This window comes from Nuphar pumila, chromosome 1, assembly GCF_984573655.1.
Source record: "Nuphar pumila chromosome 1, dmNupPumi1.hap1.1, whole genome shotgun sequence".
Lineage (NCBI taxonomy): Eukaryota > Viridiplantae > Streptophyta > Magnoliopsida > Nymphaeales > Nymphaeaceae > Nuphar > Nuphar pumila.
This window is the reverse complement of record NC_143249.1, coordinates 59,904,558-59,927,343: the sequence shown is the minus strand read 5'-3', so window position 1 is coordinate 59,927,343 and position 22,786 is coordinate 59,904,558. Positions and strand designations below refer to the sequence as shown.

The 22,786-nt window shown below is 36.1% G+C and overlaps 2 protein-coding genes across 2 annotated transcripts; both read right to left on the bottom strand.

Moving 5' to 3' along the window:
- Positions 1-7,473: 7,473 nt before the first annotated feature.
- Positions 7,474-7,968, bottom strand: LOC149848960 (uncharacterized). Its single transcript, XM_090006183.1, has one exon. It carries the CDS (start codon positions 7,966-7,968, stop codon positions 7,474-7,476), a length of 495 nt encoding a protein of 164 aa, XP_089862309.1.
- A 1,715-nt stretch (positions 7,969-9,683) lies between these two features.
- LOC149848959 (uncharacterized) lies at positions 9,684-10,552 on the bottom strand. Its single transcript, XM_090006161.1, has 2 exons — positions 10,261-10,552; positions 9,684-10,045 (listed from the first exon to the last, which is right to left on the bottom strand). Exons 1-2 carry the CDS (start codon positions 10,550-10,552, stop codon positions 9,684-9,686), a joined length of 654 nt encoding a protein of 217 aa, XP_089862287.1.
- Between the last annotated feature and the right edge of the window lie 12,234 nt (positions 10,553-22,786).

Sequence of the window (22,786 nt, the reverse complement as noted above, 5' to 3'; positions counted from 1 at the left end):
TCAGACTTGGAGTCTGAATGATATCTGATTCTGGAGTTCCAAAATCGACTTTTGATTTTGAAATAGAGATTAGATCTTTGAATTTGATATTTTGAACTCAGACTTTGGATTTTTGAAATTTGAATTGGAAATTTAATTTGAGACTTTGAATTGATTTCGAATTGAATTCTGATTTAGAAATGGGAAATAGATTTGGAGTTGAAAATCAAGATGGGATTAAATTCTAAAATTGGAATCGGATTTGAGAAATCCAGATGGAATTTAAAAATAGAATTGAATTTGAGAACTCCAGATGGAATTTGAAGATGGAATTGGATTTGAGAAATCGTAGATGGAATTTGAAAATAGATTAGGACTTGAGAATCCAGATGGAATTTAAAATGGAATTGGATTTGAGAAATTCAGATGGAATTTGAAAAATGGAGAATGGAGAATAAAACTTGAATTTTGAAATTAGGAGATGAATCTGGGATTTCAAAGTAGAATTTGAACTTTGAAATTTGATTTGGGATATTGAATTGATTTTGGAATTGAATCTTTGAACTTGGAAATGAATTTGGAATTTCAAAGTTGAATTGAACTTTGAAATTTGATTTGAGTTGGAAATTGAAATTTGAATTTAGAGATGAATTTGAAATTTCAAAGTTGAATTGGACTTTGAAATTGAAATATTTGAAGTTTGAATTTTGAAATAAAATAGAATTGAGAATAGGAAGATGAATTTGAATTTATAAATAAGAATTAAAGATTGATTTGAGAAATGAAAAAAAAACATTCGAAGATTTATCTCAAAATCACTTGGATTTTTTAAGATAATTTGAAATAATTTGAAAAATGATAATGCAATTCTATCCTAAATGATGAATGAGTTAAAAGAATTTCGAAAATTGGATTTGAAAAGCATATTTTATTCTTTAGGAGAATTAAAATAAGATTGAAGACATAATACATTCATGACTATGGTCACAAATGTATTATAAAATAATATGTACTTAAATTCAGATAAAGAATAAAATACATTTTGGTGCCTTTATAGGGTTTGAAGTGAAATTAACTTTCAATATATCCTGACTATGGCCATGAATATATATTTTTAGTTAATTTACAGGTCAAATCCTAATAAAGGAAGAAATTTTTTAGAAAATATGATGATTTTTTAGAAAAAGACCTAGTGTGGATCCAATGTTATTCCATAAAAGATAAAAAATCGTAAGTATTGTTCACATTTTGACTATGGCCATAAATGCAAATCATTTACTTAGGATTAATTATCTTTTATTAGAATGGTACACGTGCCATTCATGTTTCACCATCGTGGATTTTCAAAAATAAAAGAGAATAATATAAAACAGGTAATTTATGAAAGATGAACGCTCATACATTCTATTCTAATGCTAGAAAGAGAAAAATCTTATTGACATCTAGCTATTACAATATTGGGATTGAAATTAAAATTACAAAATCCCTAATCTAGGGTGAAAAGAAGTAGCACTTTCTATATATTTTCTGCAAAAATCAGGGTTAGCACAAAGCAAGATTGCAAAATATAGAGGATATTGGGGGATATGAAGCAAAATCTAAATGCCATGTTTATATTAAACGGGAAATGCATATAGAAATGCATTCATCTAAATGAAAATGTGATGCCTGACTTTTATGATGAAATGCACATTTACTAAAAGAGATACATGAATATCCGTATGAGAGAGGAATGCAATACTTTAAGCAAAATATGAATTTGTAGGCATTTGCCTAAGGTGTTATGCCTTATGCAAGTGAAAGATGCTCATGTAAGCATAACACACATATGTTCAAAAGGGGCATACTACCATGTGAATGTTTCAGCAAGTGTGTGATGGGATTGTGAGAAGTGATGAGGGTGGCATAGGGGTTACATGTGCAGAATATGGGAAAATGCATAGTAGAAGTGCAGTAGGGTGTAACAATATGGTTGTAGTGTGGCTACAGTGGGTGCCACTATTCAGGTTAGTGGTGAAGTAATGTGTGTAGTAGGTGGTGGTCTAATGTTGTGAAGTAGTGATAGAGGATTGAAATAGGGTGATGGGGTGTGTATTTGTGAAAGCAAGGTGCAACTAAGGTTGGCATGCTAATGTAGCAGGGAAGAGGATGAAGTATGGTGAGATGGTACAGGAAGTTGCTGTGAAAAGTGCGAAGGCAAGTGGGAAGATATGGCGACATAGATGTTATGGGTAGGGGCCAGATCCAATGCTGATAAAAATAAAAAAAATAAAAAAATAAAGTAAAAGGTAAAAATAAATGATGCGATATGGGGTGACAAATGAAAGGAAGACAAAGGCAAAATGTGATATATAAAAAAAAGAAAATGGGGTTGAATTGCTGAATCAAAGAATGAAAACGGTGTTGCTGTAACCTAAAATTCACTGAATGAAGATGGGATCAGCCTCCTTCAGCCGAGTCCTGCTGGTGCACCACTGTCCCGAATCAACCTGACTTCCGATCTCAGGAAACCGAGGGCATGGTGTTATTTAAAATGCGCAAATATACAGGAAATCAATAAGATGCAGTAATAGTGTGATGGACACCCAATAAATCGGATGAAACTAAACAACAACATAGCGGATGCCTATCAGAATTTATAGATATGAATGAGGATGGGATGAAGTAAAAACTGAATACACAAAAGAAAATGTGTTGGAATAGGGAATTGTAATGGAGCAGAATGCAATCTAAGGTAACTGAAACGCAATAAACGAACAACATCCGATATTGTTAAAGTTAGAAATCAAATGCCAAGAGGTAATAAAAAGGGAAAAACAGGAACTCATTACATATGGCAATCAAAAGTGAATTGAAAAAAAAATTAGAACGAAAACAAGGAAGTGAAATGCAAACGAGACATCAAAGCTCAAAGCGAAGCGGGAAAGGCATACAGATGGTGCTGAAACATAAGATGGGTATTTCAAAAGGCATGAAAATCAAAGAAAAATCAGAAGAAAAATAAAAAAGATGTAGGGATGAGACCATCTCCCTTTTCTGTAGCAATAGGTGGGTCAATCCCACCAAGAGGAGTGAGACTAATACCTACCTGTAACTGCAGGGGTGGTCAATCTCCTTCGGATTACTTGGGAAGAATCAGAGGAAACTAGAAGAATAAGAAGAAGAAGAATAGAAGGGTGGAGGGGTGAAGAGGCGATGGATGAGAGGAGGCTTGCGGCTTCTGTTTTATAACAGAAGGCCGTTAAGCCTTTTTCAAAATTGATCCTTGTAATTTTTAAAATTTTTCAAAATAGGGGCTCATTTACAAGATTTCTTCAAAAGGGGTTTAAACTAATATTTTTTTTTGAAATTTTTTTATGTTTATGAAAGAAATTCTAAAAATATAAGGAAAATCCTGAGGATTTTTAAAAGATGGGATCCAGACGAAGCTTTTGAAATATTTTTATAAAATATTTGTTTTGTAATTGTAAGTTTTTCTTAAATGAGGTTTTTGGTAAATACAGGGTTAGTTTTAAAATTTGGGCTTTAAAACGGGTCTGGATCTGAGGTTTTTTGTAAATATTCAAGTTTGGACCTCGAATTGGGATGAATTCAGATAAAATATCTGAGAAAATATGAAGAATTGATTTTTTGAAGAATAAAAGATCCGGGATCAGAATTGGATCCGGATATCCGATTTGGATCTGAAATTGGGTCAGATGTAAAATTTGAATCCGGATTCCAATGAATCCGAGAAATAAATAGAATTTTGATTAGAAATTAACCCGATTTATTTAGAGGATGGGGCCAAGGGCAAAAAGGGAATTTTTTGATTTTTTGGAAAATTTGAGGTGTTTACAGGTAGTTTAGAAATCATCCATAAAAATGCCCCCCCCCCCCTAAGAAGTCCAATTAAGAAAGAGTTTGGATTTTTCAAAACTCTCTATCTAAACCTAATTAACTTCTATAAATAGAGACCCATAGGGGGGTCGACCCCTATTCTTCCCCTTGATATTTTATTGGAGCTTCTCTCTCCTCCCAGCTGCTCCCCCATTGCTGCAACACCCAAGGTATAATCCTCTTCTATTTTTTTTATTTTTTTTAGTTTTTTCTTCATTTTATTTCATGTTTTCACCATTGTCGCCCCTCCTTCATTGGATTCGACCATGGTTTTCATTCAAAAACCTCAAAATCGGTTCAAGAATATGATCTAACTCTATTTCATTGTGTTTTCCAAGATTCTAATCCATTAGAATCGTTAAGAACTCTATTTTTTATGTATTTAACAAATAAAAGATGAGATTTGCCTGTTAAATGGTAAATCCATCTTTTCAAAGGGTAAATCAAATATAACCATGGATTCCATAGATTTTTTTTATTTTCTTATCCTATTAGTGTTTATCTCACATGTTTAAGCATCTATTTCAATTTCGTTATGCATTTTTACATTTTTTTTCATTAACTTGCATGTTTAAATTAGAGCTTTTAGTGTTTTATTAGATATTCATGTATTTTGATCTCGTAGCTGTAAATGTTATATTATTTTATGTATAAATCTTCATTAGAAAATTTTGTTTTTTTTATAGTTGGTTCATGGATTTGTCAGTAGCTCCCTGTAAAAAAATCAAATGGTTTTGGGTTTGAGAACCCTGTCTAAAAAATAAAAAGTCAAACTGTGATTCCTGACCCTTGAAATCATTATTGAGATTCATGTGTAACTTGAAGATGCGATATTTCTGTCATCCGAGATTCGATTTACTATCCGTAAACTGCAGTAGCTTTGTATTGGTGTCTATTATTTATTATATTTGTCTTATATGTTTTTGTTTCTATCTGCTATTTTTCCTCTGTTAGAAGGTAGAATCGATTTCTCATAACTCGTTATATCTCGTTTAAACCCTAAGTCGACTTGTGTCAATCGTATCTCCCTAACCAGAGATTCGATTGAAGATCTGTAAAAAGTAAAATCTTTATCTGTATGACTGCTATTCATGGATAAAATTTTAGAATTGTTGGATGAGATTTGTTATTTTTCTCTGTACCCGAAATTGGAAGTACCTATTTTTACATATTTTATATTCATTAAAATCAAGCATATATTGCCAGAACAATATCTCCCTAACTAGAGATCATTTTTCCAATTGGTAAAAAGGGAAATCTATGTTTTTATGTCTAGTATCTCTTTGTAAAATTTTATAAATTTCTATGGTGATTTTTTTCCTGATTTGGGTCTGACACTGTGACAGGTATGTGCCCACGGGTAAAAATTGCATATTTTTGAGTTATTATGCAATTTTCATATTAAAATCATGTCAAAAATAAATATTTTTTATTTTATCTCAATTTTAGGGTTATGATAATTGTTCATGCTGATTTTGATTAATTTTTGAATTCATTTGATAGGTTATTTGATGAAAATATGAAAACAGGATGCCAGCGGAGTCCCGATCCAAGCAAAAAATCATGATTTTATGTTCTTTTTAATTTTTTTCCATAAAATTTCATATTTTTAGGGTTTGTTCATGTTTAGAATAATTCTAGGACACCTCATATTCGATTTGACTTTGATTTGTGTCTTTTTGAACCCTAAATTCAAAATTTTACCAAAATATTTTCTAAAAACCCTAATTTCAAGGTCATAGTCTTGTTTTCAGGGGTATTTTTGTCAATTTTTCCCAAATTTTGAATTTTAAAGTTATTTATTTTTATTATTTATTCAATTTTATATCTTATTTTATTATGTAAAACATGGAAAAAGGCTTATATATAGATAAATCCAATAATTTCCAGATATTACTGGATAAATCCAAAAAAGCCAACATATCTTCACTAACAAGTTTTCTAGTTTTGTAGGGACATTCAAGGCTATATTTCTTCCTTTATTTAAATTTAATTAGTGATGTAAACTGTAAATAAATTTGGAATAAGAATTTAAATTCCTGCTTAGATTAGGGTTTGCATGTGCATATAGTTTAATTTTATAATAATGTCAATGTGTGATGATTCATGTATATTCAAACTCACCATGGTCTACACGAATGGCATGTGCACTAGCTTCTAGGGAGTTGGTAAACTCGATTGAGTTTGTATTTGTAGCCATAGTCAGAATACGAACGAAATCCACATTTGCCATCTTCTTTTAAGCCACAATCAGCCTACACTCTTAGGCTATATTAAAAAACTATTGCATATTTCAAAATTTTCTAAATATTTTCTCTTTTTAGAATCAAATGAGATATATTCAATCCATATTTGTGGCCATAGTTAGGGATATGAGGCAAATTTATTTCATCTAAGTTCTATAAGGCACAAAAATACTTTTATCAATGATTTCTCAAAGCTTCTTCAAAAAATATCTTTGACAAATTGCATTCATGCATCATCTAGGTTTAGATTGCATCATGAAAGTATTTCATAGGGCCACACGCCCCCTTTTTTTGATTTATTTCTCAACTTTATTTCAGAAAATCAAATTTCCTCAAATTTGCCATGATTTCCCTCAAAATCGATTTTCTAAAAAACCCTTGGTTTTTTCAAGGATGTTTCACGTATTTCTCAAGATCAAATCATGACTTTCCAAGTTACAACATCTTCAATTTCAAAGTTTAATTTCAGAGAAATCAATTTCTAGGTCATTTTGAGTTTTATCAGAAATTGATTTCTTCAAAACTTCAAGATTTCTTCATAAATCAATCTTCTTTTCTTCAAAATATTCTCTCAACAAGGCTCACGATTTTCAAAGTATTATCTTTTCCAAGAATTTCCTAAATATTTCAAATCTTTAAGGCAAACATCATGTTTTCAAACTTGCATTTTCAGAAATTTATAGCCCATGCCTGATTCTTTGTGCATTTAGGAAATAGAACATTGATTTAGATAGTTGAACAAAGCAAAAGTACATGATTGATTCATGGTTCAATTGCCCCTGGTAAAGGCGTCAGGAACGGTTGAACCTCGTACCGATAGGCGAGTCTCATTCTTTGGAATTATCCTACATTTTAAAATGGAGGCGAGTTATTTTCAAAATCTTTTTCAAAGGTCAGTTTGACTTGCAAAAGTAAAATTTTGCAATGATAACACACATATTTTAAGCATATTAATTAATCATTTTTAATTAATTCTATTAGGGTTAAAAATCCAAATCTTCTCAAAATATATCTTAAATTTCTGAAAATTCAAGACATGTGGTATTTCATTCATTTTTTTCCATTTTTGGTTTTTCAACTAACCCTATGAATCTATTCAGTGCATATCTAGCTAAAAGATTTTATAATTTAAAATCTATCCCAAAATATAAAAAAATGAAAATTCTAGAAAAAGCCTCAAAAAATTGCCGATGTTATATCCAACTCCCTAAAAAAAATCATCCTAGAAATTTGGTTAGGGTTACTTACCGAACAAATATGGATATTTAACTATCATATCCACCTCAGGCTCCTAAGTACACTCTTCAAGCCCATGGTGTTGCCATCGTACTTTCATAAGTGAGATCATCTTGTGTCGTAGCACTTGCTCTCATCGATCAACTATCTCTATTGGACGCTCCTCAAAAGTGAGATCTCTCTGCACCTCGACCTCATTGTACTGGATGACATGTGCAGGGTCTGACACATACTTTCTCAACATCGACACGTGAAAAATGTCATGGATGTTTGAGAACTGAAGTAAAAGTGCCAACTGATAAGCTGCTCCATCTATCCTTTTGAGGACGAGGAAAGGTCCTACATACCTCAGAGTCAACTTCCCTTTCGTGTCGAACCGAAACACGCTCCTTGTTGGTGATACTCTAACAAATACATGGTCGCCAACTTCAAATGAAACCTCTTGTCTCTTTGGTTTTGCATAGCTCTTCTGACAGCTTTGCGCAGTCAGAAGTATCTTATGAATCAGTTGTACCTGATCCATATAGTGCTGCAGCACTATGGGTGATTCAATAGCTCGATCACTAACCTCACTCCAACAAACAGGGGACCTACATGGTCGCCCGTATAATGCCTTGTACAAAGCCATTGCGATACTCGAATGATAATTGTTATTGTAGGCAAACTCAGCTAACTTTAGGTGCTAAATCCAGTCACTTTTCTACTCTAGCGCACAAGACTGTAGCATATCCTCCAGTGTCTCGATAGTCTGCTCTGACAGTTCGTCCGTTTATGGATGAAACGCCATACTAAACTTAAGTTTTGTTCCTAAATCTCTTTGAAGTTGCCCCCAAAACTTTGACGTAAATCTAGGATCCCTGTCAGAGATGATAGAAACAGGTACTCTGTGTAACCTGACAATCTCATCGACGTACAGATCGGCTAAACCTTCCAATGCCTGATTCGCCCTGGTCGGTAAGAAGTGTGCCGACTTTGTAAGGTGATCCACAATCACCTAAATAGTATCATACTGCTAGTGCATCTTAGGTAGGCCTACCACAAAATCCATGGTAATATCTTCCTACTTCCACTTTGGAATCTCAATCATTTGTATCATGTCGGTCGATCTCTGATGCTCCATCTTGACTTGCTGGCAAACCAAGCATCTTAAAATGTACTCAGCGACGTCCCTCTTTATTCCAGGCCACCAATAATTCCTTAGTAGATCTTTTTACATCTTGGTGCTCCCTGGATGTATAGTGAATCTAGCGTGATGCGCTTCATCTAAAAGCTCTTTCCTCAACTGAGGATCCTCTGGCTATACCCAATGCTTCCATCTTCCTCTAAGTGCAATGCTGACTGATCCTGCTCGCACGCTATAATCATCTTTGTAAACCCAGGATTGTCCTTCTGTTGGGAAATGATCCGGTCCATGAGATCCATCCTTACTACTGTACTAGCAATTTGAATGCATCCTGATTCCATGTCAAATGGTCTCCAAGCAATCAGGTCTTCGAGCAATCTTCACTTGTTGCTGATAAAACTTGCAAGGCTTCCAGCCTTTCTACTCAAAGCATCAGCCACTACATTGGCTTTTCCTAGGTAGTATGAAATGGAGAAGTCATAATCTTTCAGAAACTCTAACCACCGCCTCTACCTCATGTTCAGATGCTTTTGAGTGAAGATGTATTTGAGGCTTTTATGATCTTAGAAAATCTGAAATTGCTTCCTATATAGATAATGTCTCCACACCTTAAGTGCAGAAACAATAGTAGCAAGTTCCAAATCATGAGTAGGGTAATTTCGCTCATTCACCTTCAGTTGACGTGATGTATAGGCAATCACTTTATCGTGTTGCATCAATACGCATCTTAAACCAATATCGAATGCATCAGTATAAACCACAAAGCCTTCTTGTCTCGAAGGCAATGTGAATACGAAGGTTGTAGTGAGCCTCTCCTTAAGCTCTTGGAAGCTCTCTTCACATTGTTGAGCCTAGACAAACTTGATTCCTTTGCGAAATAGCTTTGTTATTGGTGAAGTAATCTTTGAGAAATTCTGAATAAACCTTTGGTAGTATCCTGCAAGATCGAGGAAACTATGTATGTCTGATACGCTCTTAAGCTGTTTCCAGTCCAAGACCGCTTTCACCTTAGCAGGGTCCACTGACAACCCATCTTTGGAGATCACGTGACCCAAGAACATGACTTGCTTCAGCAAGAAGTCACACTTTGAGAACTTAGCATACAATTGATGTTGTCGAAGTGTCTCAAGGGCAATCCTCAAATGCTTTTTGTGATCTTCCTCACTCTTTGAGTAAATCAGGATGTCCTCTATAAACATGATCAACAGGATCATCTTGTGTCATAGCACTTGCTCTTGTCGATCAACTATCTCTATTGGACGCTCCTCAAAAGTGAGATCTCTCTGCACCTCAACCTCATTGTACTGGATGACATATGCAGAGTCTAGCACATACTTTCTCAACATCGACATGTGAAAAACGTCATGGATGTTCAAGAACTGAAGTGAAAGTGCCAACCTATAAGTGCCTCCATTTATCTTCTCGAGGATGAGGAAAGGTCCTACATACCTCAGACTCAACTTACCTTTCTTGTTGAACTGAAACACTCTCTTTGTCGGTGATACTCTAATAAATTCATGGTTGCCAATTTCAAATGAAACCTCTCGTCTCTTCTGGACCGCATGGCTCTTCTGACGGCTCTCTGCAGTCAGAAGTCTCTTATGAATTAGTTGTACCTAATTCGTATAGTGCTGCATCACCATAGGTGATTCGACAGCTTAATCACCAACCTCACTCCAACAAACAGGGGACCTACATGGTCGCCATACAATGCTTCTTACAGATCCATATCGATACTCGAATGATAACTGATATTATAGGCAAACTCGACTAAATTTAGGTGCTTACTCTAGTCACTTTTCCACTCTAGCGCACTAGATCGTAGCATATCCTCTAGTGTCTGGATAGTCTGCTCTGACTGTTCGTCTGTTTGTGGATGAAATGCCATACTAATTTTAAGCTTTGTTCTCAAAGCTTTTTGAAGTTGCCCCCAAAACTCTGAAGTGAATCTAGGATCCCTGTCAGAGATGATCGAAACAGGTACTCTGTGTAACCTAACGATCTCATCAATGCACAGATCGGCTAAACCTTTAAATGTCTGATTTACCCTGGTCAGTAAGAAGTGTGTCAACTTCGTAAGATGATCCATAATCACCCAAATGGTATCTTACTGTTGGCGTGTCTTGGGTAGACCTACCACAAAATCCATGGTAATATGTTCTCACTTTCACTGTAGAATCTCAATCATCTGTATCATGTCGCCTGGTCTCTGATGCTCTATCTTGACTTGCTGACAAACCAAGCATCTTGAAACATACTCAGCGACGTCCCTCTTTATGTTGGGCCACCAATAATTCCTTTGCAGGTCTTTATACATCTTGGTGTTCCCTAGATGTATAGGGAATCTAGTGTGATGTGCCTCGTCTAAAAGCTCTTTCCTCAACTAAGGATTCTCTGGCACCCAAAGCCTTTGGCTAGACCAGATGCTTCCATCTTCCTCTAAGTGTAATATTGATTGATCCTACTCGCACGCTACAATTATCTTTGTAAACCCGAGGTCATCCTTCTGCTGGGCAATGATCCGGTCCATGAGATATGTCCTTACTACTGTACTAGCAATCTGAATGCGTTCTGATTCCATGTCAAATGGTCTCCAAGCAATCAGGTCTTCGAGCAATCTCCACTCGTTGCTAATAAAACTTGCAAGGCTTCCAACCTTTCTACTCAAAGCATCAGCCACTACATTGGCTTTGCCTGGGTGGCATGAAATGGAGAAGTCATAATCTTTCAGAAATTCTAATCATTGCCTCTGTCTCTTGTTCAAATCCTTCTGAGAGAATATGTATTTAAGAACTTTATAATCTGAGAAGACCTCAAATTGCTCCCCATATAGATAATACCTCCACACCTTAAGTGCAAAAACAATGGTAGCAAGTTCCAAATCATGAGTGGGGTAATTTCGCTCATGCACCTTCAGCTGACGTGATGCATAAGCGATCACTTTGCCATGTTGTATCAACATGCATCCTAAACCAGTACCAAATGCATCACTATAAACCACAAAGCCTCCTTGTCCCGAAGGCAATGTGAGTATGGGGGTTGTAGTGAGCCTTTTCTTAAGCTCTTGGAAACTCTCTTCACATTATTGAGTCCAGACAAACTTGATTCCTTTGCGAAATAGCTTTGTCATGGGTGAAGCAATATTCGAGAAATCCTGAATAAACCTTCAGTAGTATCCTGCAAGACCGAGGAAACTACGTATGTCTGATACGCTGTTAGGTTGTTTCCTGTTCAAGACCGCTTCCACCTTAGCAGGGTCCACTGACACCCCCATCTTTGGAGATCACGTGACCCAAGAACATGACTTGCTTCAGCAAGAACTCACACTTCAAGAACTTATCATACAATTGATGTTGTCGAAGTGTCTCAACGGCAATCCTCAAATGCTTTTTATGATCTTCCTTGCTCTTTGAGTAGATTAGGATGTCGTCTATAAACATGATCACAAAGAGGTCCAAGTAGGGTCGAAAGATCTGATTCATCATATCCATAAATGTTGCTGAAGGATTGGTTAGCCCAAAAGGCATCACCAGGAACTCATAATGGCCGTACCGTATCCTAAATATTGTCTTCTACACATCTGACTCATTGATCTTTAATTGATGATATCTCGATCGAAGATCTATTTTGGAGAAAACCTTAGCATCGCAAAGTTGATCGAACAAGTCATTGATCCAAAGAAGGGGATACTTATTCTTGACTGTCACTTGATTCAGCATACAGTAGTCGATGCATATACGCATTGACCCATCCTTTTTCTTGACGAACAAAACTGGAGCTCCCCAAGGTGAAACGTTGGGCCATATAAAGCCCTTGTCCATCAACTCTTGCAGTTGTTTCTTCAACTCTTCCAACTCTACTGGGACCATCCAGTAGGGTGCTCTGGATATCAGGGTCATTCTAGGCACCAACTCGATCATAAAATCTACTTCGTTGTTAGGCGATATGCCTAGCAAGTCGTCTAGGAAGACATCTGTGTATTTTCAAACTACATCCAAGTCCTTCATTAGGGTAGTGCTAGGGTCAATCAGGGACACACTGGCTAAAAAGGCCTCACATCCCTTTTCCATACATCGGTGCACCTTCATGGCCGAAATAAGTCATCCTTTGCTCTCCTTCTTGCAGGCCTTATACTCAAGTACAGGCTGATCGGGGCGGGTAAATTGGATGCGACGATCACAACAAATCATACAGGGATAGTGCTCGTACATCCAATCTATGCCAAGTATGATATCATAGCCCACCATATCCAATAGGATAAGGTTGGCAAGGAGGTTCTGCTCTAGAAATTATGACCTCTACCTCTAGCCATCTTTGCTGGTGGCTTTCTATTGGCATCAGTTGTAGATGGTGGATATATTTTTTTTTAAATACTTTAGCAAATAACAGCAAAAAAACTCAATGGGTCTAAAACTTGACATGCTACTTCATATGAACTCTTGCAATCATACCATTACAAAATTTTAACAAATAATTATTCATGCATAAAATAAATCGAATGTCTACACATGTCCAAACTTTATTATATTATCCTTGAATTGAAATATAAAATCAGAGTCTAAAAATTTTGCAAAGACAAAGGAAAGGTAGGATCGGACCCCATCGCGACCTTCTGCCTTTGCATATAGGCAGCTACTCATCACCTAAAAAATATTAAATCAAATTGGGTCAGACACACATGTCTCAGTAGAGTGAAATATACTAAACTTGTAAAATAGAATGCAAAACATGAATTTCATCAGATTTTCATAATTTAACATTTAAAATTAAATGAACTACTTACACAACTCGCATGCATATTCAATTACTAAATTAAATAACTGAGAATCTATTCATTCATTCAGAGAAATTCAAATGCATGAGCAGTTAATATGCATGACTTACCATATGCAAAAGCAATTGAATGTATGTCTAAATTCTTATCTTAAATTACATTTTCTTTCTTAAATGATGCATGTAATGCCTAACTAATACACATACATCTTTAAGTTATCACTTCTTAACCCTACTGATACAACAAAGGCATGACTCCCAGATCAGGACCATGGCTCAAACGATATTTTACATATAGGGGTGGCTTTAGTTTGGCTAGGCCCTTTCACCAAGACGGGACGAGGGGCGATAGTACAAGAGAGTTTTCCAACACCTTTTAACCCGATGTATCAGTTTTTCTTTATGAGTATCTTGCCCTCTGCGTTGCAGTCTAATGTTGAGGTTTCCCCATAAAATCGTGGGAGGGAAGGAGCAACCTTCCTTGCTCGAGACTTGCTTACCCCACGAAGCTTTGTATCACTTGACACTCTCCTAGAAAGTATTTTAAAATTTGAATATCACATATTTACTTGATTTAACTTGTATTTTTGGTGCATCTAAATTCTTGGCCACTTTATGACCAATGAATTCTTTCTTATAAAGCATTGAAATTTTTATTAAATCATGCTTTTAACATACTTGGGCATATGCGAATATGAAAATCGTATTTGTTTCATGCTTAGATTAACACATATGCATGTACATGGTCAATGCAATAAAGAACACAAATTTGACCATCCATACTATTGAAACATCAATATCATCATAGCATGTTCAAATTTGTAGTTACATCTAATACTTGAAACTTAACAATGAAAACTTTGCATATTGGACCCTTTGGTTCATCAATTTACACTTAGCTCCCTTTAAGCAACATAATCGATTATTACACTTTACATTCATGCTATAAGAAGGGTACACCATACACTGTATAAATCAGACATGAATATGTAAATACCTTATAGATTCAAATCATATGTGAAAATTCATGAAACATAATTAACTGCGCATGAATCAGGGTTGGACCCTTAGACCAACCCCAAATTTCAAAACTCTCAACTCTATTTGACTGTTATAGAATTCACAGAAAATTTCTCATTCAATGAACAGAGTTGTTATCTTCACAGAACGTATGAAATTGTGTCAACTGTTTTTAGGCACAAACCATTCATAAAAATTCTTTCCTATAAGAAAGTTATGAACGTTTTACTATAGAGATATTAGACTGAGTTCCAACTATTGCCGAATCAGATTCAGACCATGAATAGAGCTCAAATTTTCACAGTGGATAGGAAAGTGTGTTAGATTTCTAACACAATAAACCTCTCATCAAAACTCCTCCAGACGAGAGAGTTATGAGTAATTTACTCACCGGATGTCTGACCAAAAAACTGTAATTTTGGGTCTATGCATTCGGGTGGGTCCAAACCGGGTCACCCGAATCCGTACACCCATAGTTTTTTTGATAAAATTTAATTAAAAACCACAACAAAGCTACAAATCTATGTTTGATCTAATATCCCTGAGACAAATCCTAGTTTTTCTCAACCTTTTGGCCAGAAAAACTGATTTGTGTCTCACATGCATTATTTCCTCAAAAATTAATTCAGAAAAATACATAATTAAAGGAATAAATCATAGAATTTACGTGCAAATAAAATTCAAAAAAAATCTACAAAAATTATAGAATACTCCTATGCATATATTCCACCAACTATAAAATAAAATCACATGTGTTCATACACGAAATTCATGATATTCACTAATTTACCAAAATCATTTCTTAAAAACCCGATTTGAATAAAATTGCAATATCCCAAGATTTTAACCATGGAAATTCATAAAATTTTTACAGAACATCTACAACAACATATACTACCAACCCAATTTGATACTTTCATGAAAATCATAGCATATTTCATAAAATTTCAAAATTTATAGATTTCTTTTTTTAGAAACCCGTTTTTGAGTAAATCATGTTTTCAAAGAGGGTTTTCCTCTAGAGGAAAACCCATATATTTCCATGGTTTGATAACCCTAGGCCAAACCGACGTGTAAGGCTTTTTTTAGGGTCTATGGATATGAAAAACCCATAGAATTTGTACCACAAATTCTGTTTTACAAGTACAATATAGATCACCTACCTTTTCGTCAAAAAATCGCCCCTACATATGTCAATAGGTCTTTTTGCATGCCCCATTTGATCCATGCCGACTATAAGCTTGGTAATGGCCTTCCAAGCCTCCTTGAACCACGTGAAAATTCCTCTTGCAACCCAAGAGAGATGAAAAACAATCCTCTACTTGTGTAGGGAAAGGAAAGAGAGAAGAAGGATTGGGAGAGAGAAAAGGCTTAGAGAGAAACTTGAAAAAAATCAAAAGAGGGCAAAATAAGGGGGGCATGAGCCTCTCCTCTAGCTTTATAGGACCTTGAGTTAGGTCAAGGGCTGGGTTGATTCCTGACCCTTGATCTGATTCTAAAAGAAAATTTCCAAATCTCAATGCCTTCTTACCTTTTTCTTCTTTTACTTTTTTCTTATTTCTTTTTTTTTATATATATATACTTAGCATAGCCTAGGATATACTTTATACCTTATATTGTATAATATATGTATTATATTAGAATTAAGAAGGAAGGGTTGGTTGACCTCCGTATGGAAGCCCAACCCTTTTCAAAATCAAAATTTTAGCAACTTGCTTGCTTGGCAAGCAAGCTGACTAATTCAACTATGATATATATATATTTCCATCTCTTTCCTTAAGCTTTGGTTTTTTTTTCTTACTTTATTCATGGGTCTGGCCCTTGCTGGATCTCTTCTAGATTTTTCTCTAAAAGGGAATCACCCTCTTAAAGAGCCTTATTTTAGAATTTTTGGAAAGTTTGATTTTTCAAGCCTTTTTCTTGGTTTATAGTAACTTTTATTTTAACTTAAATTTCAAGTTTATTTTTGGTTTTTAACATTTTAGAACTTTAAATAGGATGCCACATAGGATGGGAGGGCCCACCTATGGACTCCTACCAATTTATGGATTTCAGTTAATTTTTTAAATCCATTCCATGAAATTCAAGGCAAATTCATTCTAAATTAGTTTAAAATGCTTTCTAAATTCAATTGGAATACATGTTAAATACTAAGGCACGTGATTTAATTAAATTCATGCCATATTAAAATTTTATAATATATCACCTACATTTTAAGCATCTTAATTAATCATTTTTCATTAATTCTATTAGGGTTAAAAATCCAAATCTTCTCAAAATATATCTTAAATTTTTGGAAATTTGAGACACGTGGTATTTTATTCATTTTTTTTCCATTTTTGCTTTTTCAATTAACCTTGTGAATCTATTTAGTGCATATCTAGCTAAAATATTTTATAATTTAAAATCTATCATAAAATATGAAAATTCAAAAATTCTAGAAAAAGCCACAAAAAATCATTGATGTTACATCCAACCCCGCAAAAAAAAATTATCCTCGAAATTTGGTGAGGGTTACTTATCGAACAAATGTGGATATTTAACTCTCATATCCACCTCGAGCTCCCAAGTACACTCTTTGAACCCATGGTGTTGCCATCGTACTTTCACAAGCGGGATCATCTTGTGTCATAGCACTTGCTCTCGTCGATCAACTATCTCTATTGGACGCTCCTCAAAAGTGAGATCTCTCTGCACCTCAACCTTATCATACTCGATGACATGTGCAGGGTCTAGCATATACATTCTCAACATCAACACGTGAAAAACGTCGTGGATGTTCAAAAACTGAAGCGAAAGTGTCAACTTATAAGTGCCTCTACCTATCCTCTCGAGGATGAGGAAAGGTCCTACATACCTCAGACTCAACTTCCCTTTCTTGTCGAACCTAAACACGCTCTTTATCGGTGATACTCTGACAAATACATGGTTGTCAATTTCAAATGAAACCTCGTCTCTTCAGGTCTGCATAGCCCTTCTGACGGCTTTGCGCGGTCAAAAGTCTCTTACGAATCAGTTGTACCTAATTTGTATAGTGTGATAGCACTATGGGTGATTCGACACCTTGATCACCAGCCTTACTCCAACAAACAAGGGACCTACATGGTCGCCCATATAATGTCTTGTACAAAGCCATGCGATACTCGAATAATAACTATTATTGTAGGCAAACTCGGCTAACTTTAGGTGCTTACTCTAGTCACCTTTCCAGTCTAGCGCACAAGACCGTAGCATATCCTCTAGTGTCTAGATAGTCTGCTCCGACTGTCTGTCTGTTTGTGGATGAAACACCATACTAATTTTAAGCTTTGTTCCGAAAGCTTTTTGAAGTTGCCCCCAAAACTTTGACGTGAATCTAGGATCCCTGTCAGAGATGATCGAAACAGGTACTCTGTGTAACCTGACGATCTCGTCAACGCACAGATCGGCTAAACCTTTAAATGTCTGATTCACCCTGGTCAGTAAGAAGTGTGTCGACTTCGTAAGACGATCCATAATCACCCAAATGGTATCTTACTGTTGACGTGTCTTGGGTAGACCTACCACAAAATCCATGGTAATATGTTCCCACTTCCACTGTAGAATTTCAATCATCTGTATCATGTCGCCCGGTCTCAGATGATCTATCTTGACTTGCTGACAAACCAAATATCTTGAAACATACTCAGCGACGTCCCTCTTTATGTCGGGCCACCAATAATTCCTTTGCAGGTCTTTATACATCTTGGTGTTCCCTGGATGTATAGTGAATCCAGTGTGATGCACCTTGTCTAAAAGTTCTTTCCTCAACTAAGGATCCTCTGGCACCCAAAGCCTCTGGCTATACCAGATGCTTTCATCTTCCTCTAAGTGCAACGTTGACTGATCCTACTTGCACGCTACAATCATCTTTATAAATCGGAGGTTGTCCTTCTGCTGGCAATGATCCGATCTATGAGATTCGTCCTTACTAATGTACTAGCAATCTGAATGTGTCCTGATTCCATGTCAAATGGTCTCCAAGCAATCAGGTCTTCGAGCAATCTCCACTCGCTGCTAATAAAACTCGCAAGGCTTCCAGCCTTTCTACTCACAGCATCAACCACTACATTGGCTTTTCCTGGGTGGTATGAAATGGAGACGTCATAATCTTTCAGAAACTCTAACCACCTCCTCTGCCTCATGTTCATATCCTTCTGAGAAAATATGTATTTAAGGCTTTTATGACCTAAGAAGACCTCAAATTTCTCCTCATATAGATAATGCCTCCACACCTTAAGTGCAAAACAATGGCAGCAAGTTCTAAATCATGAGTGGGGTAATTTCACTCATTCACTTTCAGCTGACGTGATGCATAGGCGATCACTTTGCCATGTTGCATCAACACGCATCCTAAACCAGTACCAGATGCATCACTATAAACCACAAAGCCTCTTTGTCCCGAAGGCAATGTGAGTACAGGGGTTGTAGTGAGCCTCTCCTTAGGCTCTTGGAAGCTCTCTTTGCATTGTTGAGCCTAGACAAACTTGATTCCTTTGCAAAGTAGCTTTGTCATGGGTGAAGTAATCTTCGAGAAATCCTAAATAAACCTTCGGTAGTATCCTTTAAGACTGAGGAAACTATGCATGTCTGATATACTCTTAGGTTGTTTCTAGTCCAAGACCGCTTCCACCTTAGTAGAGTTCACTAACACTCCATCTTTGGAGATCACGTGACCCAAGAACATGACTTGCTTTAGCAAGAACGCACACTTTGAGAACTTAGCATACAATTGATGTTGTCGAAGTGTCTCAAGGGCAATCCTCAAATGCTTTTTGTGATCTTCCTTGCTCTTTGAGTAAATCAGGATGTCATCTATAAACATAATCACAACGAGGTCTAGGTAGGGCTGAAAGATCTGATTCGTCAGATCCATAAATGTTGTTGGAGCATTGGTTAGCCTAAAGGGCATCACCAAAAACTCATAATGGTTGTACTATATCCTAAATGATGTCTTCTACACATCTAACTACTTGATCTTTAGTTGATGATATCCCAATCGAAGATTTATTTTGGAGAAGACCATAGCATCTCGAAGTTGATCAAACAAGTCATCGATCCGGGGAAGGGGATACTTATTCTTGACCGTCACTTGATTCAGCATATGGTAGTCGATGCATAAATGCATTTACCCATCCTTCTTCTTGACGAACAAGACTGGAGTTTCCCAAGGTGAAACACTGGGTCGTATAAAGCCCTTGTCCATCAACTCTTGCAGTTGTTTCTTCAACTCTTCCAACTCTTCTGGGGCCATCCGGTAGGGTGCTATGGATATCGGGGTTATTCTAGGCACCAACTCGATCATAAAATCCACTTCTCTATTAGGCGGTATGCCTGGCAAGTCGTCTAGGGAGACATCTGTGTATCCCCGAACTACACCCAAGTCCACCATTGGGGTAGTGCTGGGGTCAATAATTGACACACTAACCAAAAAAGCCTCACATCCCTTTTCTATACATCGGTGAGCCTTCATGGCTGAAATAAGTCATAATTTGCTCTCCTTCTTGCAGGCCTTGTACTCAAGTACAGGTTGATCGGGGCGGGTCAATTGGATGCGATGATCATGACAATTCATACAAGCATAGTGCTCGTACATCCAATCTATGCCAAGTATGACATCATAGCTCACCATATCCAACTGGAGAAGGTTGGCAGGGATGTTCTGCCCTAAAAATTATGACTTCTACCTTTGACCATCTTCGCTGGTTGAGGGGCCTTATTCCCACTGCCCTTCAACTTGTCGAAGCACCTAGGCTGAGTCTTCTTAGAAGACTCCCAATTGTCCTGCAACACAAAAATGTCATCACTATCTATTGGATTCCTTTCGAAAAATATAAGACATGGTTTCTCTGGTTTCCCACCGAAAATATCATGGCCATCTCAGTGGCCTGATTGAGATTTTGAGGATGACTAGTCAGCACCTATGTCCTCAACCCATCGTGCAACCCGTGCACGTATTTCTTGGCTCAGAACTTCTTCAGGTGTCAGAACTAAGTAGTATACTCTGCCACCTTCATCGAGCCCTAGTGAAGATCTAGGAACTCCTGCATCATGTGACCACGAGCGTGCTATGAAAAGTAGGTGTCCAAGAATACCATCGAATAGTCCTCCCAAGTGAGGGCGCGTCTCTCGTCAAGGGTGTAGTGCACCTCACGAGTTGTCTCCCACCAACTATTGGCATCACCTTGGAGCCGATAGGTAGCAAAGGAAACTCGTCTCCCAGTAGGAAATTTAGTGGCAGGATCATCCTTCCCAGTGAAGGTAGGAGGACTTAACTCCATGAAGCATTTATAAGACCCTCGATGGATCGTGGCAGCAGGTGGTGCTGCAGGTGTGACTGGCTGATGGTCAGCGCCATTGCCATTACCCCCATTGCCAGCAAGGTTCTGGCAAGTGGTGGTCAAGATCGCGAGGACTTTCAGTATGAAGTCCCTCTATGCAGTCCAACTAGGGGGTTATCAGCCATCCATCTACAAACATATACATGGATACAAATTACTTCTAAGTTTAGCATAAATCAAAACTTCTTATTCTTGTGACCCTATTAGATCTACGTTCTGATATTCTAACAATTATCAAAAGAAACAATTATAGGAATACAAATTTCACTTCAAATCATCAAAACTAGTAAAAATTGAAACATACTTACAACGATAGTGGTCGGCTAGACGAGCTTTGAGTCATTCTTACCTTGTGCTCTGATACCAAGTTGTAACACCCCAATTTTTATAACCCAAAAAATGGTGATTTTTTTTTTTGAAATACTTTAGTAAATAACAGTGAAAAAACTCAACGGGTCTAAAACTTGGCATGCTACTTCACATAAACTATTGCAATCATACCACTGTGGAATTTTAACAAATAATTAATCATGCATAAAATAAATCAAATGTCAACACATGTCCAAACTTTATTCATTATCCTTGAATTGAATTTAATTAAAATATAAAATCAGAGTCCAAAAATTCTGCAAAGACAAAGAAAAGGTAGGCACAGTTGTGATCATTGCAAAATTTTTCCTTTGGTTTTCCTGTTTTCCTTCACTTTTCCTTTCTAGCCTCTTTTTCCCTTTTGAAGGGGAATAAAAAGATAGAAAAGAAGAGAAAGGAACTCTTTTGCAAAGGTCTCACTTGACCTTAATTTTGAAAATGCTTTGAAATTACTTGCCTCTGTTTTGAAAATTTATGGGAAAATGGAGAGACGAGATTCGCTCATCGGTACGAGGTTCGACCATTCCTGACGCTTTTACCAGAGGTAATCAAACCAAGGATCAAACTTATGCCTTTTGCTTTGCCTAAATATTGTCTAAGAATGTGTTATAAGTCTAAGAATGCACAAAGAATCATGCTTGTGTAAATCCAAAGATGTATGCTCTTTTGAGAAGAATAATTCAGAATTTTTGGGGATTTTTCAAGTGATTTTGAAATAAATTTGAAGATACCTGAAGAAATATTTTAAAGGATTGAGATTGATCTGAAAAGTTTAGACTTTGAATCTAACTTAGAACTTTGAGCAATGAATCTGGAAGAAGAGACTCTAAAATTCTAAGTCTCGAAATAATCAGAGTTTGGAAAATAAGACTTTGGATAAAGAGAAAGGGAGAATTGGAATTCAGAATTTCGAAGTAAGAATGAGATTTCTAAGTTTAAAATGGACTTTGAATTTGAATTTGATTTTCAAAAATCGATTTTGAAAAGGGGTCATTGATATTGAGTTTTTAAATTCAGAGTCTGAAACAGGAACTGAATTTGGAAGTTAAATTTAGACTTGGAAAAAGGTGAATTTTGAAAATAGAGTTGGAGCTGGAATTCAGATTTGAAATCTGGAATCCTAGATGGAATCGGATTTGAAATCTGGAATCCTATATGGAATTGGATCCAAAATCTGGAATCCTAGATGAAATTGGATCTGAAATATGGAATCCTAAATGGAATTGGTTTTGAAATCTGGAGTCCTAGCTGGGATTGGATTCGAAATACTAAATGGAATTGGTTTTGAAATCTGGAATCCTAGATTGGATTGGATCCGAAATCTGGAATCCAAGATGGAATTGGGTTTTAAATCTAGAATCCAATATGGAATTGGATTTGAAAATCCAAGAAATTTTTTTAAGATGGATCTGGATTAAGGAAATCCAGATTGAATTTGAAAGTGGGCTTGAATTTTAGGAAAAATTGAATTTTGAGATTCAGAATCAATCTCAAAACCTTGAAAATGAATTGAATTGAGAATCAAGACCCAATCTTTAGATAGAACTTTGGAGATTTGGAATAAAACTTGATTTTAAACTTGAATTTTGAAATAGTTGATGAATCTGGAAATTCCAAAGTTTAAATTGAACTTTGAAATTCAATCTGGAATATTGAATTGAATTTAAAATCGAAGCCTGAAAATGGAAACGAGCTTTGAATTTTCAAAGTTGAATTTGAACTTTGAAATTGGATTTGAATTAGAAATTTGATTTTGAATATAGAAGTGAATTCGAAATTTCAAAGTCAAATAGGACTTTGAA